Source organism: Pieris brassicae, chromosome 7 (genome assembly GCF_905147105.1).
Source record: "Pieris brassicae chromosome 7, ilPieBrab1.1, whole genome shotgun sequence".
NCBI classification, from domain to species: Eukaryota; Metazoa; Arthropoda; class Insecta; order Lepidoptera; family Pieridae; genus Pieris; species Pieris brassicae.
Genome location: NC_059671.1, coordinates 5,937,653 through 5,957,663, shown reverse-complemented (window position 1 = coordinate 5,957,663; position 20,011 = coordinate 5,937,653). Strand labels below are relative to the sequence as shown.

At 32.0% G+C, this 20,011-nt stretch overlaps 1 protein-coding gene across 1 annotated transcript in view; it reads right to left on the bottom strand.

Moving 5' to 3' along the window:
* Positions 1-20,011, bottom strand: part of LOC123712495 (C3 and PZP-like alpha-2-macroglobulin domain-containing protein 8) — a 154,947-nt gene that overhangs the window by 21,148 nt on the left and 113,788 nt on the right. The window contains exons 9-13 of the mRNA XM_045665610.1: positions 19,775-19,926; positions 13,009-13,126; positions 6,701-6,840; positions 4,536-4,724; positions 1,047-1,275 (exon numbers count right to left, since the gene is read on the bottom strand). Coding sequence (XP_045521566.1) covers positions 1,047-1,275; positions 4,536-4,724; positions 6,701-6,840; positions 13,009-13,126; positions 19,775-19,926 — 828 coding nt within the window. The remainder of the gene's footprint in view (positions 1-1,046; positions 1,276-4,535; positions 4,725-6,700; positions 6,841-13,008; positions 13,127-19,774; positions 19,927-20,011) is intronic.

Sequence of the window (20,011 nt, the reverse complement as noted above, 5' to 3'; positions counted from 1 at the left end):
TGTAAACATGCAAATAATGAGGGAGGTGCTGGAGCAATGATGACACTAATGCGGTTAGTATTGAGTAAGTATAATTATATTATTATTATTAGACTGCAGGAGTCCTCATAGACGTTGAGGGATATATTAAAAACGTTATTTTGAAGTAGGTAATACTTTTTCAATCTTTCATGTCTCAATAGAAGTCAGTCACGTCAGTCATATGTTGAAGATCTTCCATGTTAAGATATCAATATTAATTCATTAGATATACGTCTATGTAGTAGATACAAATCATCTACTAGAATCAACTTGTATAATTATCATAGCAGTGAAATACCGTTCTTAAACGTAAACATTTTTAAATTATGAAGCCAAGTAAGTAGGCTTTCTGTTGCTAATCCAAAAAAATATGTTTCGGAAGCTAAATATCTTATCAATTATATCTAGTCACTATTTTATTAATATATAATTTTGATATATTTTTCATTTCTCCTTTATAACATAACTCCTAACATAAATTTAACGTATATTCTATTCTTTCACGTTCATAATAATTATATTACATTCTATATTACTGTGAACATTCTATATTAATAGAATGTTCACTGTATTGTATTATCTAGGCCTTCCGGGCATGTAAATAATTGGACCACGTCATGTCGTGTTCGAATTATAATTTAAATAATTTTCAATACAATTAGTTATGTGTACTAAATTTGTTTATTTAGTACCTATTAGAATAACAATATGATGAAAATCTCTGTACACAAATATGTATGTGTATTGGTTTCTAGTATATATATATGTAGTAACAATTTAGACGTTGTCTTTCCATAAAAAGTAATTTTATGGCGAATAATGATACCTACCTAATATGCAGATTTTTATTTTTTTAAACCTACATAAGTGACATAAGCATTTCCACAATGTTCCAAATAGTTTCACAGTATAAGGCGCTAAGCACTAAGATTGACTTCTATATGCCAACAACGTATTAGACTTTTACAAAAATACGTACACTTTCTAAATCCAAAAAACACATTTAATTATAAAAAAATACTCACATCCATACAATTGTTAATATTATTTGTTATCTTCACATCCACTTCGACAGTTTCGCCGACTTTTAGGGCTGGAGGGAGGGCGAAGTCCAGTTGTATAGGCCGGAAGACGTTGATGGTCTTTGGAGCAGAAAATCGAAGACCTCGACTCGAAAGAGATAGTGCCCAAAGTGACCAGCGACCGGCTTCCGATGGGGCCGTGATTGTGACGCCATCAGTCGATAGCTGAGTCCTGAATAGAATAGGTTTAAATAATAGAATAAGTTATCAGGATATGGAAATAATTAGTATTTCATTCCTGTTCATCATCCTGTCATTGAATATTATGGTATTTGAAAGGGCCGTAAGTCCAGTGCGACACGTTATTACATATATTTGATCGATTTTACATTAAAAAAAGTGTAAATTTAAAATTGGTATCAAATCGGAAACACCTGAAAGTGCCTGAAATTTATTATGTAGTTTTTAGGATAAGTGCGTAAGTTATGGTATGTGAAAAATAGAAAAGAGGCATCAAAAAACGTATGACGTGTGTTCCAAGATTGATAATATTCAGAACAACATTTCTCGAGAAATAGAACGCTGAAAACATAACCAAGGGTTAATAGCGTCACTGTTTTAATCCAAACTATCTGATCTTATGATATGCGTCATTTGGTTAGTAACAAATACAATTTACGTAATTTGGTTATTAAAAATTATTTTATTAGAGTTTGATACAATGTAATGACTGTAGTGTTCTGTAATTGCAATACAAGCAATTAATTTGTAAATAAAGCACGGTCATTGTGAGATAATTAAATGTCACGATTGAAACGTTTATCGATATTGCAGGAATAAATGTAAAACCATTTTATTAAAATACCTGCTCAATTGACGTATAGTATTTTAGTTGTTACAAGACTAAAAAGAATATAAATCTATTTTAAATTACTATTAAAACAATAAAACCAGCTCTAAAATTCACAGATAATACAAAAATATACAAGTTGAATTAAATCCTCGATTTTTTTTTACTCGGTTGATAAAAGCTTCTAATATTTACTAATAAAGAGTATTACAGCTCAAAAGACACAACCCTAGTACCAACCCTGTACCAAATTATTATTTTATTAATAAGATTATTTTTTAAATAAAGTTTATTATAATTTATTATATTTTCGATTCATGGGTAATATGAGTAGTCAAACAATTTTTTTTAAAGATTGGGGTCAAAAAGGAAATGTGCAAAAATTATCATGTAATGTGTTTTAATGCTCGTTTTTATATCGTGAAATAGATTTCACATTTGTGGTTTTGATAGGATACAAAATAAATGACTGACGTGAAATTTGAGATCGATTTGTTGTCTGTGGCTTTTAAAATTACTATGAGCAGAATAAATTTTAAATTTATTCTACAAATAAATATACTTTGGCAAGACATCCTCGCTAATTAAAATAATGCACATAGACTAACTTCACCAATTAGTGGAGTTGCAAGATGCTCGTTATAAAATTATTTATTCTTACCCATGGCATCCCATACAAAAAGGAAGATTCAAAATAATAAATTTTTGATATATTACTAGTGTTCAGATTTCATTTGAACATTGACCAACTGCTGACACGGATCACGTGTGTTTCAAATATTATTAGCTGAAGAGTAATTTTTAATTATATTATATTTGAATATTTATTACTGAGACGATTCACGTGTGTCCTAAAAATGATAATAGCTGAAGGTGCGCAATACACCAACAGCTCACTAAAATAATATCACGAATGTGTGAATAGGTGTACGTAGTATTTAAGATATTGTATTTGAACAATAAATCAGATTTGACTATTGCTCTGTCGTATTCATTTCTCGCTTCCTCTCAAAGTGGCGAAGACTACTTCAAGCCCTTAATTATCGTAGAGCCTGCCCGATAGCTTTGAGATAATCCCACCACCTCGAACCTTTGATCCTACCTGTAGGGCTACGTCTGTTACCTTAGGTCTCTTGATGCAGACATCCCGTACTTATTTATATATTCACTATTTATGTGTTAGCGTACACCTCTAGGGCTTAGGGATCCGTAGGGTGGTTAGGTTCTTACATCTCACCCTCTCATATATTTAGTTATCTAGTGCAGCTTGCTCATACATACAATACATATACAAAACGGTTACTCCTGACATTCAATACATATAAAGATTAAACACACATTTCACAGTCCACTAGCTAGCAAGCTGTACAACTAGTTTCTATTAGTATTTACGGCCAGACTAGTTATATATATTTTTATAGGACAGAGTGCAAACGGACAGGAGGCTAATCTGGTGTTAAGTGTTTTAAGTGATACGCTCTTTTCTTGAAGCACACCAATATATGGATTTTGCTACAATTTTGTTATGTACTTTTTTAATTTCAACATTTAAATGCTTATTTATAAATAACATCTTAGATACCGAGGTCCAGAATTTATTGCCCATGTATGTATTACATAATATTTGTTTAAGGTTAATTCTTCTTTAAAAATAGCAAATGTTGTAATAACGCAAACAAAAACAGTATAACACCCCATTTCCAAACCCATATTCGATATAAATTCTATATAAAACCAGTATCTGTAAAATCGTATTGAATTTCATTCAATGAAAATATGCAGTTTATCACTCTGTCACGCTTCACTTGACAGAACATGAATTTACGCACTTACATCGGACAAAATTAAATATGTATAATCAGGACCATAATTGCGATTGTTTTAAATAATCGCGGAGCATGAGCGGGCAATTAAGTTTTGTTGTTTAAAGGGATTATTGAAATGAAATTCTGTATGTAGGCAATTAATTAGGTTTGTTAATTAATGTCCAAATTTCAGTATTTGATCATGGAGTGAATTGAACAAAAAATATTTTTATAAATAAACTTCAGCTATGGCTATGACTTATACAGACCAAGAGAAGAGTTTTTTTGTCATTGTACATTTCTATGTTTTTTTTTATATAGAACAGTGGGAACACGGGCAAAAGACTCCCTTGATGTTAAGTGATACCACCGCCGTGTACATACGTGATTCTTGAAGGACCTTAAGTGGAATTGATCGGAAATACTTCAGTGGGCAGCTGGTCTCACATAGCAGTGGTGCGTAGCAAATACTGCCTTAAATTATATATGTATATTTGCGAAATTTCAGATAGGGTTATGTTATTAATGCATTTTTTACGTCATCTTTAATATTAAGTAAGGAATAGATAGAGATCATTTTTATAAACAAAACTGATTAATTACTTGATAAAATAATAATTGTTTCCGAAACAGCAATTCCAGTGCCGACTGGTTTTGGGTGGTTATATTTTCCAAATTGTTTAAGCCTGTCAAAACATGTCGAATGTTTAATGCGCTTAAATAAGAAGGTATCTATTATCTTTCGTGCGTACAATTAGGATCTAGGTATCACTCCTTATAACTTACTTTCTGAAATTTTACGATGAAGGAAAATGGACAATGCTACTGGAAACTCACGTGTAATTAAAGCACTTCCACATCCAGAGTCTGTCATGCGTGGCTGGTGGTACTAGATGAGCTGGTGACCGCACTTGGGGTGTTCTCTGTCGGTATAAGACGCCACCTCCACAGTCGCCACCACCCACGAAAAGTGACACGCCAGCTGATACGAACTCCGGTCCTGGTAGATCTTCGGGTTCTGATGAACTGAAATTTTATGCTTTTAGAGGAGTTTGGTCTCAAGTGGATAAAAAAGCCCGCCGGTACCGCTCGCAACCTAGATTTCCTCTTAAACTAATGTGCGTACATAATTGTGTCTCTATTTATACATATATATTATTCATTATATTGTGTAATCTATTAAATAAAAGTACAAGAAACAATGTGCAGTATGTACAATCGTCACAATTGTACATACTGCACATTATACCCCTAAAAAGTTTGACCTTCATTAAAGTAGATTGTGAGTGTAAATTGCGCACATATTATGAAATGAATTAATTCGATTGATGCACAGAGAACCAACGAACGACCTAAAACCTAAAACAACTAAAAATAAATTTTCGCTGCTTACGTTATATTTATATGTCTCTTAATACCTTCTAATAAATGTTAAATTATTTTTTTTAATAAAATTAAAACATTCTTTAACAAATCGAGTTTTATAATACAGCCAACTAATATTTAGTTAAGTACTATTATCAATGTAGTAGTTCAAAGCTCTACGCTGACGTTGATGTAGCACACGTCTACAAGCACTTGTAGCACGTAGCATTTAATATTGCTACAATAATGGCTATCATCTATTTTTATCTCACTTGCAGTATAAAAGCACAATTTTGATTCTAGAAATTGAATATTCGACTTGGAAATATCGTTGACATATTTTTTCTATTAAAGTTTTGATTTGATGGTAATGGAATGTAAGTCAAGCTCGATTTTAAGGATGTTTTCTGTACAAATAAAGGTATTTTATTAGCGTCCGATTTCTGCTTATTTAAAAATGTAAAGCAGGTTTTTAATTTTCGATAGTATGATAAATTAATAAGTAACATATTTTTAGTCGATAAGTACAAAATCTGAATCTACTTGCCAAAACCAACACAGAAATCTTCATTTGCTTATTAGCTTACGGGACTTCAAAGTGACAGAAATACAAATGGCGAAATTCACAAACGAATTACAAGATATATCGTAATCATTTATTAGACAATTATTTTCTTTGGGCAATGATATATGTTATAACTTAGATTAAAATTCATGTAACGGCGGAATTTAAAGTAATACATTTTCTGTCCACCATTTTATTACAATGGAATAATTATATAGAAACACAAAAATATTTTAATTAATAAAATTACGTGAATTCACGAGAGAGTTTTGTGTTGCAGGTTGTGACATTAAAACAACAGACTGTCAATAGCGATTGATTATCACCTGCCTATTGAGGCCTTAGCTGTAGTCCTAAACAGTTTGAGGTATTATGTACGAACTAATCAGATTTGTTCCCGATCCTCTTCCTGATGATAACTGATGTAAATTGGGAGTTTGAAGCGAGTTTAACTGTGTCTATTTCCATATTTGTAGGGGTGAAATGTAATTTGATTGAAACGATAATTGTAGGATAGTATTTGTATAGGATTCTTAACCTAGTTATATGTTATATGATATCATAGAATACATTGAATGAAATAAATATTTCTAAGTGATTACAGTATAATTAAAAATTAAATAGTTGAAGAACGAAGTACATAACAATCATATTAACTTTGTTTTTTTAAGCGTATACTGATAATTCTTATCAGAAACAAAAGAAGTATTTTTATTATTGTTTATTTAGAAATTATAAAAATAAGAGATCTCACACTGGGAATTCGTTTGAAAATCTTACTAACTACAGAGTTATGAAAAAAATATTTAAATAATAAATGGAAAACTTGGTAAATATGAAATCAATACCGAGAAAAGCAGTGAAGGATTATGTAATGCAATTAAAAATAAACACTCCCATTTTTCTCCTCTTTCGTGTGTAATATATTATATTAAAGTCTGGGAGAGATCGCTTGCTTACGTAACGTCGCCCGCTAATAAGGCCACCTATAGCCTTAATTTTTATAGTTTCCTGACTGTACTGTAATATGTAATAAAGTATTAAAATGTGTGGAAATCATGTAGATACTTACGAAGAATGTCCATCGAACCGGGAATCAGTTGGCGTGCGAGCTCCAATTAAGCACATCATGGAGTCGGGGGGTGCCAATACTCTTAGCTGGAGACTGGCCCTTGGATACCACCATCGTCTTTCCTCAACTGCCACTGCCACCTGTAGGCCATAATTTGTGCTTTAATAGAATTTTGCTAAAAAATTCTAAAAGATAATATAATCACTCCAAAATGTCCACAAGGAGTTTGTAAGTTTTTATAAAAATAATTGTAAGTACACGTAGCGTCATCTGGTGAGTTGTATCTACTTCGTCTCAACCAATAAATTAGTTCAGTTCGTTCGAAGTCAAACAACAGACGCACATTGTTTCATTAGATTTAATCATAAATTTTTCATTAGTGCATTACTATTCGAATTTAAAATAATCATAAATGGAATATAGATTATTATTTAATAAAATAAAAATACTTTACAACGACTTCGGTTTATGCTTGCCTACTTTATTACTTCTTGAAATTAATTCCAAAATGTTTGAATTATTTTTTTCTATCGACACCACTACGTCTTGTAAAGTTTCTTTAAAATTTCATTATAAAATAATCTAATAGCTTTTGTTGTATTAATTATTATAGTAATAAATAATAATAATCCATGGCACTACAACCTTTTTAGATCTGGGCCTCAGATTTCTGTATCTGCTTCATGATCATTTGTTAATCGAATAGGCAAGCAGGTGATCAGGCTTCTGTGCCTGACGTACGCCTTCGACTTTTTGGGTCTAAGGCAAGCCGGTTTCCTCACGATGTTTTCCTTCACCGGTCGAGCGAATGTTGAATGCGCACATAGAAAGAAAATCCATTGGTGCACAGTTGGGGATTGAACCTAAGACCTCAGGGATGAGAGTCGCACGCTGAAGCCACTAGGCCAACACCAAACATCATTTATCAGTTGCCGAGGTTAGTTGCTAGTTAATTCTAAAGGAATGCATTACACTGACATTTGTACAATTCAGATGCAAGTGTACTGGAATTGAATGTGTTTTCCGATACATTGACTAAAACCTTAATTGTGGCCTCTGACCGACAACAAATTGACTCTCATTAGGTCTTTTGTTGATTAAATCTACTACGTGGGGTAGACATTGTATTCAATTTGTTACAATGGTACAAAATGGGGTGTAATATATTATGAATGTTTTTTTTTTGTTAACCATGCAATTTTGTTACTTTTTTACGTTACTTTAGAGAGTGACAATCGAAAGAGTATTTTGGAATATAATAAAATAATACTATCCTAGAGTGCAAATGAATTTGTACATAAAACTAACTTGATAAATACGTATTATGATAAACCAGGATTCACCAAAGATTTGCAGAACTCTAACATCAACGATGGTCACGAAGCGCGGACTGTAGACAGTCCAAAATGGCTCTGCCAGCAGTTAACCCGCTATTGACAAAGCGACTTCAAAACTTAAACAGAACTAATCTAAAATCTAATCTCAATGATATTGATAATTACGCGCTATTGCCACCTTAATGAACATCTTTTGGTTCTAAGCGCAGCAGACAGAGGCAACATGTGCAGAGGCTGTTTTAGCGCAGAGGAATCAATCTCCCACGTAGTCCTGGATAGCGTGGCTGTGAATAAACAATGCAGAAATCCTCCGAAAGAAAAAAGTGAAGTGAAGTGAAGAAAGTGAAGCCTGCGAAGTGACTAGGAGGCTTCTGTGCTTTTGGAAGGAGTAAGGCTGGCTTAGTTAGCCAGAACTTTACGCACAACGGACCTAGTGAGAGTCTAAGTGTGGAAACTGACTCCACAAACCATACCATACCATACCAATGACGAAAAACGACATTTTGAATCATGCATGCAAATATAACTAGGTATACAATAGGAAAACTGGCTGTGTTATTTTTGTGGTAATATTTAAATATTACAACGAAATTACAGCTTAGTTAAATTTATTTTGGTGTATATTCTCGCATTAAAACAGAGTTCGCAAAACTACAAAAATTTTGAATGAACTCTGTTCATTATAAAATGCAAATTAACGCGCATTTTTATGCATAAACTTATATACGTTTGAAACACCAAAATTTTAAGGAAATCAACTCTCATCTCTTGTATAGTTAACAACTATATCTAAAATATTTTTGACAGATAAATATAGATGGAGGCGTACACTAATGAAAGGATGATCTGTGTGATAAGCGGCAAAAAAGTCCTCCATTTATTCTGATGTATCATAATCATAAAATACTATTGGGAGTGAGCCCTGAGTGGCCAAGGCCTCCCAACACCAGATAGAGGAGCTATATGTAGATATAAACTTGATCAAGCGTGAGCAATAGCGAGTCACGCCTGTCGCAAATACTTAAGACTACTTTGACTGTATTCTACGCAACCCTAGGGAATTTAAGAAAATCTGATCCTTACCAAATATCAACAAGTGATTTTTTATTATCACTCGGTAGGAATAAACTGTGTCATATATTTGCATCGCAATTACGACACGATCCTGTTTATCCAAATTGAAAGGATGCGCCAATTTAATTTTGAGCGTTTAACATCTTTTATTTTAGATTTAGGACAGAGTATTATATAATTTAATGCTATGAATTACATAACAATATGTTCAACGAAATATATGTAATGAAATGTTATTTAATTCATTTGAATTTGGCGTGCTTCGAGTTTTTACAAGTTGTCTGTGGAAGTTGGTAGGGGGGGTAGGGGACGCATCGGAGTGACGCGCAGATTATTTAGTGCATTGTATTGTTATAAGAAGATAGATTAAAGGATATAATTGAGGAGGCGATATTAGTGAACTTTAAATGTCGTTTATTTGTATTTTTAGGTATGGATAATTGTTATAGTTAGACAGTGAGTGTCGTAATATTATAAAAGTGTGATCAATAAATCATGAACTTTGTATTTTCAGTGAAACAATTTTATGGTTAATTTTGAAAATCCTCAATAATATATCTTATATGTATATTTCTTCAACACATTTAAATATAAAAAGGCCAGTGGTGCTAGAACCTTTTAGGTGATCAGTCGAATTTTTAATCTAGGGTCCGATTGTCTCACGGTGTTTTCCTTCACCGTAAGAGCGTAACATTCGCACATATAAAGTCCATTGATGCACAGATTAGGACCGCTTGCTGAAGCTACTAGATCACTACTATTTCTATCAAATATAGTTATTACATATTAATTTACATATTAATTAAAATTATTATTCTCGGTTATGTTGGAATTCTGTTGATAATCTTATTGATGTATATAACTAGTCTGGACTGTTGCATAAAAACTTTCCTTTTTTTTCAACTTTTTAATTCAACGCATTGTGGTGATGAGACGTTGGACAAAGTTGGGTCTATATGATTTGTGGCTGAGTAGATTTTAATTTGAGGTGAGATCGGGGCCTTGAGCCTACTGAATATATTATAAGTGACGGTATTTGTCCGATATTTCGTCATTTTCTTCAGTTTCAGCGTGTGACTCTCATCACTGAGGTTGTAGGTTGGACTTGGCTGTGCGCCATTCGTCTTGCGGTCTTGCTCGTACGGTAAAGGAAAACATTGTGAGGAAACCGGCGTGCTTTAGACCCAAAAAAGTCAGAAAGCTGATCAACTACTTGTCTATGACAAAAAAATAAACCATCACAAATCAGAGGCTGAGGCCTAAAAGGTTGTAGCGCCACTGGTATTTTTTATATTAATAATTAATAAAAAAATAGAAAGGAGAATGAATTTCATTGTAACATACTTTTTACTTTACTTAATTTATTTCTATAAATATGCTCTTGTTGCAGTGTGTTTTAAATACGTAGGAATATAATAAAACAAAATAGATTCCAAATTTAAAAATGGATTTACCCCTGTACGCTTGCTCAGGATACCGCGTAGATGTAAAGATTTTAAGGCTACAAAAGGATAAAATTGTTGCTAATTTTTCTTACAAATGTTACAAATGCAAATGTTACGGCGGTTGCATCGCACAGAATATAATAATAGGCAGATATTAGGAAAATACCGACATTACCGATTTTAATATTCAATGATTTGTTACATTAATAAATAATTAGTTGCTCATGTAATAATCATAAAAACGAGCAAAATCATGTATGAAAATGTCAAAAATTGAGACAATGCCAATCCTCAAAGTCAACAGTACACTAATTAAGCCTGGTAAACGTTCAATTTCACGCTGGGTGCCTCCCGACGTTATAATTGGTATAAATATTAAAGGGGCCTGTGTAACTTGTGGTAGTTTGGTGTCATTATTGTTATTCCCAAAGGGAATGTTGTTTTAGAGTTAGTTTCACATATTGTTTACTTTGTTCCCTTTTGATGAACTAAATATATACTGAGTTGATATTGTGTAATGAAGTCATATTACCAGAGTAAGGTACATTGGACCATAGAATTGCAAAACCTCATTTGGCGACCCAAAAAGACTATTAAATGTACGTTTTATCATTATAATAAATGGTTATAAATTACTATAGTTTTCGTGTAATAAGAGAAACAAAGCTATTTACTCCATGTTAACTTCTTGTTATTAAGTCATTTAGCAAAATTAACAAGTTAAATTGCATTTCCCATAATAAAAATTAATGTTCTTAAATTTCAGGTTCATCTGTTAACACCTTTATAACGCGAACTGCGGAAAAACTTTTATAGTTTTCCATCAGGATAGTATAAATGGCTTTATTTAAAAGTTCCGTAGCTTTATTTGTCTAGGGATAGTTCTGCCACTTTAATCAAAGGCGGTAAAGGAGTAAAAGTTTATATTTAGTTATTGCAGTTGGTCAAGCTTCCTATTTCTCGTATTTGATTTATTTATAAAGCTCTTCGTAAGACCAAGGAAAAATAATCGAATTTAACCGTTAATAACAAGTGGTGTCATAACCTTAATAGGTCTGGGCGTCAGATTTTTGCATCTGTTTCGTGATCATTTGTCCTTTCTAATAGAAAAATAGGAACAGCATTCTGCACTTGTCACGCGCAATCGAATTTTTGGGTTTAAAGCACGCCGGTTTCCTCATGATGTCTTCCGTCACGGTACGAATGAGTGTTAAATTCACACAGCAAAATTATAATGCACAGCCAGGGTCTACGTACAACATCAGAAATGAGAGTACGCGAAAACCAGTAAGCCAACACTGCTCATTATTTGAACATTAATATGTACTTATACATTATTAACGTTAAAGAAGACTAAAATAAAGAAATACGATTCACGATACGAGGAACGATTGCGTTGTGTGACTACAAATGTGATAACATGAAAACATATGTTATTATGTCCAGCTATTTCATCAATCACAACACAATACAACGTTTCGTCTTGCCACTTGCCTCTTTCACTGTCATTTCCCAATTTATTACGAACTTAAAGATACGATACGATTACGAAACTAAAGTAGTATGATGTAAGGGAGGGATTTAACTTATTTTACCTTAATGCTCCAATTTCATGACGTATACTGACGAGGCAAAATATAACATCGCGATCCCATTAATCTCAATATTTCCGATCAATTTCCTCCGATGACATTAAATGCGATCCAACTCAAAACGAACAAAAATAATAAGTCGATAATCCCTCGATAAGACCATATTTTTCTTGAAAGGTCCAATCATTTTTAGACCTATATTTTTAGATATTTTGCCGTGATAAATGATTATTCCTAACAATCCTGGCTTTCCTCGTTTACATATTTTAACTAAACACTGCCTTCGTTAACAAAGCTTCACCTGATTCTGTTTTATTAAATATAAGTGAAACTCGTCTAGGAGGGACGGAGGGTCTACACTTTATGGTGTAAATAGTAACATGCCCAAGAATATTGAGAACCTCATTCTAAAATAACGCAAGATGTTGCTGTCAGGCTTGTATTTTATTTTTAACTAGCTATTTAATACAATATGTATTTTTTACTATATTTCAATAAATAATTGTGTTTGATGCCCTTTCAGTATTATAAAAAAGAAAATAAATCAATGGCGCTACAACCTTTTTAGGTCTGGGCCTCAGATTTCTGTATCTGTTTCATGATCATTTGTTAATCGAATAGGCAAGTAGGTGATCAGCCTTCTGTGCCTGACACATGCCGTCGACGTTTTAGGTCTAAGGCAAGCCGGTTTCCTCACAATGTTTTCCTTCACCGTTTGAGCTAATGTTAAATGCGCATATAGAAAGACAGTCCATTGGTGCAAAGCCGGGGATCGAAACTTACGACCTCAGGGGTGAGAGTCGCACGCTGAATCCACTAGGCCAACACCTTTCAGTATTATATTGACAAAAAATCAGCACCTCTTTATGCAGAAGCTTCACGTGAAAACTGGCCACATCACTGACTGGTTCGCCGCTTTCTGTAACGTAGTAGACGAGTAGAGAGCTAACTGGCGCCATGTCAGCTGTCACGGGGAATCTAAAAAAACAATTGCCAACGTTAATTTTAGATATAAAGAAAACACGCTTAATATACTATTAAATTGATGTTAACGAGTACTGAAACTAATAAACAGATGTCAGTAATTAATGAATACACAAAGTGATCCAGCTTCCAATGGATTGTATAACCTCAACTGGATTTTCGATTTTCAATTTCCCCAAATTCAAAGGTACTGCGTAATTAAATCGAGCAGACTCATCCAGGGCCTATTGATGACCGCTCGTTATGTTTTAATAACTTCAGCGAATAAAATAAAACCTATTTCGTAACTCAATAAAATATGTATGGTAAAATTTTAAACATTTGAATTTAGAATAATATAAAGTGATGCTGCCAATTATTTTTAATACAAAAAAGTCGACACTGAAAAACAGACACTGTGCCGCTATTTATTCCGACACACAAAATGTTTTGTAACGAATACTGATATCTACTTAGAAGCTAAATATAGTCTGTATACAGGTTCAATTTAAATTATGAAAATTAGGACAGCGAGGTAGGTCTAAAGGAGTAGGTCTAAAAAGATTTTGTTTGAAGTATTTTAATAAAAGTAACCGTAGATATGGAGGTTATGAAAGAACAATGTATCTCTATCCAAAATGTAGGGCGCAAGATATGAATAAAACAAGGTTTTGTTAGCTCCACTGTTTTCATAAACGAGAGATGAAATTTTTGGGTTAAACCTTTATATTTCCTCTTTTGTGTATTTTTAAAAGTATTTGGAAAGAAAAACAAAGTGTATTTTTATCGTATAATATTGGAATTGGTATTTTATAGAAAAAAATGGGTAAAAACCTGGATATATATTATTGAGTATTCAAACCATTAACTGTGTAATTTAAATTACACAAAAAAACAATTCGTCGATATAGACACTCAAGTATATATAAAATATTTTAGCTTACGTTTACAAATGAGAAGTGAATTCAATTTTATAAATATCTCATAGATTAGGACAAAAAATACATGTTTATATCAAGACTCTGATGGCGACTGTTTGCTAACATTAAAATTTATTTTTCAATAAAGTAAATATTTTATCTAATATTTGAATAACAAACAGTAATAAAAGGACTTTACAATACAGAAATTACGCTTTGCGCGTGTTTATACCCCGCTTAATAATTTAAAATGGTATAAATATAAGTTTAAACAATTTGTTTGATATCAGTCATCCATTGAGGTCCAACTTTGCCTATTACAACGCCAAAATGTTTCCTTAACTTATATTACTTTAAAGCAATAGTTAAATTGCTTTGTAATTGGACGAAAACTGGTCAATGGATTAAATCCAGGTGAGGATTAAATGAAACTTTAATTATACAAAATATTTATTTCTATTTATATTCACCCAAATTAATACGTGATATATTTATACATCTTCAGAGGCAGTCAAAATCAAACAAAACAATCATCAAATTAATAAACAATTTGAAAATTTGAAATTCGAATAAAACGTTCTTTTTTGTCTATGCATACAGCAACGAGCCGGATACGCCCATACCAGGTCTTAGATCGGTCGGAGAAAACTGTTCGTGTCCTAAGAAGTCAAAAACGTACCTACAGCGTCATTATAAATTGCGGTGTACACTGTACCTATGTCTAGTAGGTTTTTATTAAAACTGTACAATTGTAATAAAAATAGAATAACTACTGTGCGTATATTTATTTATTGTCTACGAAACTGATCAAAAATAGAATGCAATCGTAATTACGATAGTTTATTTGATTTATAGCCAGGAATGTCTCGTTTATTACGAGTAACAGAAATGCAGATTAATGTTAAACAAAATTATTTTAACATTCAATAAAATTTCATATAAACACACTTGTTTTTGATAATTGACAACTCATTAAATATAATTGAAAAAGGAATTGTGGCTAAATATAATAAATTATATGTGTGCTCTACTTTTATTACTTAAATTAAAATTGACACACGTACATTTTTTTATTCAAATCAAGACCCCCAAACAATTCTCAACTATAATTCCTTAACCTGTGGTCCTTCGAGCCGGATATGCACCAGCGACCTATGCGTACAGTCCGAAGTGTATAGCATCTTAGGTGGGTATTTTTATGGTATCCATAAATAGGACGCTAAACAACATAACATTGAGATAATATTAATTTTCTTTTGTATATGGTAGTTAATATTTTTAAAACTGCATATTTAGACAGACACTAGCTTTACGACCATTGTTCGATATTGGCCTTTAATTTTCTGCAGTTTATTTAATCAGATCTCTTGTAAAGTAAGAGACTTATGTCAATGCGTCGAGCATAAGATTTGTTATTTTCGCGTTTTTTATCAGCTTCGTGCAATTAATAATTACTGACAAAAGTCTATTGACTATTCAGTCGTTAATACGAGTTTAATATTGATAATCGCAGGCTTATATTATGTTCAATGATAAACGTATGAAAAAACCGCGTTTGATTCTGCTAACATTATTTTACTGTTTAAAACCAAATACAAGTTAAATATTTAATTATTTCTTATAATTGTAAACGCTATAATCCTACTATTCATTAACTATGAATAAAAACATGAAACCAATATGGCGGTTGGTACTGAACAATATTATGGCAGTTTTGATGTATAGCCCCCGAGGGTCATAGCTTACTTGATTGCACGGTACTGTTCATGTTACCAAAATTTATTTCTGCAATATTACACGCTATATTATAAAAACGTTTTTGCATATATGCGTAATATGTTTTTCGAGTGTGAAATAAGAAAAAACTACAAAGAATTTTTGCTTTTGAGAAAATCTTGACTGAAGTCCTCTTGGTAAGGATGAAATAGGTTTTTTTTATTTACATTTGTTATAATGTCTGTTATGCTCGTTATTGTTAATCTTTTGTTCTGATAGATAAGGCGACACTTTGCCACCTATATATTTTAACCCGTTGCCTATTAACGTTACATACCTTATACCTTTCTTGATCTGATGTCCATTTTTATTTGATCTTAGAGATATAGTTACAAACATTTCAAACATTACAAACCTAACCCAACATTTTAAGGAAGAGATCCTAAATCATAAAAATAAATTAATCTAGTTTAACTCTTTTAATTAAACTAATTTAGCCTAGTCTCTTTAAATTAAAACAGATGGATCAGTGCTTCAGTTAGTACGATATAATTACATTTACGATTTAGCTTTTAAATAATTAGACTATCTATTTTTTAAGGGTGATAGAGATTTAAAGTAACTTATCCAGCCATAAGTTCTGTTACAAATGGAGATGCATTTTTTGTAATGAAATAAGTAATATTATTAAAATTTGTACCCATATATTTATTAAAGTCTCAGCAAAAAATAAAAAAAAAAATCGAATTTCGGCTTCAATAGACGAAGTGTTGTATCTGTTAATAGTAAGATATACGAACATACGGCTGATACCAAGCTTTTGAAGTGTCTATACGTAGAATATGACCATACCCACTTTGTTCAACGCAACTGCAATCCTTTTTTAACACCCCATTCTATATTGTAAAAAAATACGTACAATGGCGCAAAAGGGAAAGGAAATTATATATGTGTTCAAAATTGAAAATAATTAAAAAGATGAAAAAAAAGAAAAGTTTTAAGTAACAGTATTTATGGCCAGACTAGTTATATGCTTTGTTTTCATATTAACATCGCAACAGTCATAATGTCGGTAGACAGTTTGATTTCTTTTGATAATTTGTTACATAATGATGTTCGTGTTCCAAATAGAAAATAATTAAAAATATGAAAAAAAGAAAAGTTTTTTGTAACAGTATTTATGACCAGACTAGTTATATGCTTCGTTTTCATATTAACAGCGCAACAGTCATAATGTCGGTAGACAGTTTGATTTCTTTTGATTATTTGTTACATAACGATGTTCTTGTTAAATTGTACTCTACAATAAACAATACAACTATCCTTATAACAATCGTAACCTTTATAAAGACTTGAACCAAACTAATATGGCTGAAAACTGATTTAAGGATGTTGATGGATATTTTATAGCATATATAAAGCAATGAATACAAGGCAGTCTTAAAAAAACGTTTACATAAACACATTAGTAACGCATTCAGTTCCACAACGGCATAAACAAAGTACATACAAAAACACTATGCAAAATAGGTTTATTTTCTCTGCATACGAAAAGAGATGCACAATAAAAATTTTCAGCAAAGCAATTAATGAAGCAAACTGAAAAAAAACCGAATAATTAGTTTCGTATTTCATACTTTAAAATTTCAGCTAAGGTTAAAACAAAATAGCGTTGCTGTTTTGAACATTTTGTATTTCATTGTAAGTATTTGTATGTGTTTATAATTTTGTAAAATAATAATTTAAAGTGTATATTGTACTAGCGAAGCCGACTGCCTGTACACACGTCTTAAATACAAAAAATATCTTATTGTAAATTTCGAATCTCGAATCGACTTGAACACGAAAGATCAACAATATCGGTCCAGCCGTTGATGAGGAGTTTAATTACGGACGAAAGATATATATAATATATATTAAGATTTTATAGTTTATAATTAATAATTTCAATGTATATAAATTTTAAATGATAAATAAATAAAAATAACCAAAATCAAAATTATTTTTTATAATCATTATGGACCATTCTACGGGTAAAGCCCTGTTCCATTCTGCTCTACATCTATCTGTCTTTTACCTTGGTCCCTGATCCAGTTTTCACCAGATTTTCTTTTTATTTCATCAATCCATTTTTCCTTTGGTCTACCTCTTAATCTTTTACCCTTGGTGTCCATTTTTCCTTGTCCAGGCGTGCAATACCCGCCTAATTCCATTTTTGTTTTTAAGAATATTCTAAAGCGTCTATTATTTTTGCTGTTTTCCTTATTTCTATATTTCTTTTTTTTATAGAACGGGGCAAATGGACAGGTTCACCTGATGTTAAGTGATACCGCCGCCCATGGACTCTCTCATTGCCAGAGGGCTGGCGAGTGCGTTGCCGCCTTTTAATTCTGATGTTGTCTTTGTATGTTTAGTAGACTCCTTTCCATCGCTCTCTGGCACAATTTTATGCTTCGTAAAATGTATAGAGTACGTATGGGCAATATAATAGAAAATGGCAATATTTTAAACTCTCTCCTACTCAACTGTATATCGAAGTAGAAAAATATAAGTTAATTGTCGTGAAATAAAATAAGCGAAAAGTTATTTTAAACTTGGATTTTACTTTGTTTATATAGCCACATAGGATACGACATTCAGACAAAGAAAGATGCGTCGGAAAATTGGAAAGATTCCAGAGTCCAAGACGTAATTTTTCAAGCAAAATGAACTACGGAGTTTAAACTTCTAATGTCATTCAAAGATAACTGAGACTTGCGAGAAACTCGAAACAAATATAAAACTAAATGGAAAGTACGAAGTATGCCAAGATGTTTTAAACTAGTGAAGACTTTTTTTCAAGATAATGATTATTGTATTCTTAAATGCAAATGAGAAAACTCTCTATTAAGATAATCACCGTTCTACTTTTTACAGTCTTAATTACAATTTAAAATTTATCTAGTTTTCAACCAGTTGCCCCGGTGCAGTAATAATCCATGATACTTATACAATAATAGTTCTTTACGAATGAGATATTGAAAAACAATATATATGTTACTAGTTAGTCTCTTAGAAATCTTACGGTAAGACTTTGAAAGGAGACTTAGCGCGGTCTATTATTAGTTTAACTCAAAAAAGCATTGGAGGAGTTAAGAGAGTTAGACTTAGAGTTAAGTCCCAGTTCTGAACATCACCCTCAGTGCAAGTATCCCATATGTCAATCAAACAAGTATTGGATTTGTTGACAGTTGACAGTTGACAGGACGATCGGTAGGACATTTTTATTATGAATATAATCGTCAATACGAACAAAATTTCCATATAAGCATTACCATAGAAACGAGAACCTCCATTTTTCACGAAGCGCTTAATTACTCGTTATTTATAGTCGCTTTTTATATCGTATAAAGCTAATTATCGAACGCTATAAAATAAAGCGCTTTATGTCTTTCGTTTTCCGTCCTTTTCATTGCTTTTAGGGTAATTTATAGTGAATTCAACCGTTTGAAATACATTAAAATTCGTAATTACGTTACTGTGTTATTTTTAAACAAAATGTAAGTATTTTTTCTTGTTCATTATATTTAATGAAGTTGTAATAAACGCGGACCCTTTTATACTAAAATATTAATGAGTAATATATTATTAATTAAATGTTACTCTATGAATGTGTTTTGTTAATCTGGAGAATCATTCGTAAAGGTAACAATGTACATTTTGCATAATATTGTAATAGTCTATATTATTCATTTTCGATTTTTTTCGGTGTGGTTATTGCTTATTTATTAGTTGTTATATTTACTATTGGTTTAAACGTTTAAATATCCTCACTTTTGTATGAAAAAGTTTCACACATTGCATCACAATATTTTTTGGAAAGAAAGTGCCTGATGGCAATCCCATTTTTTTTAAACTTGGTCAATATATGCGAAAAAGTGTAATTTAAGAGTCTTTAAACCTCCTTATTTTCTCAGAGAACAGACCGATAGAGTACCTATTAAGTGACAATATATACCTTTTAATATCAGTTATTATTTCTACTTACGTATAGTTAAATCGGCAAAGATCGCTATGGTTTCGTGTGGGTGCTGGTACAGCCGCCCAGTGTACAGCACGACCTCCGCTTGTTACCGCCGCTAGGAGGCGCTGCCGACAACCACAAGACGACCAAACACTGGCGCTTGCTATTCCTCCAGCCTGGTTATATTGACAAGATTTTTAGTTATTTCATACAAAGTATGACATTAAGGGTAAATTTTTCAAAAAAGCTTAATTAAACACA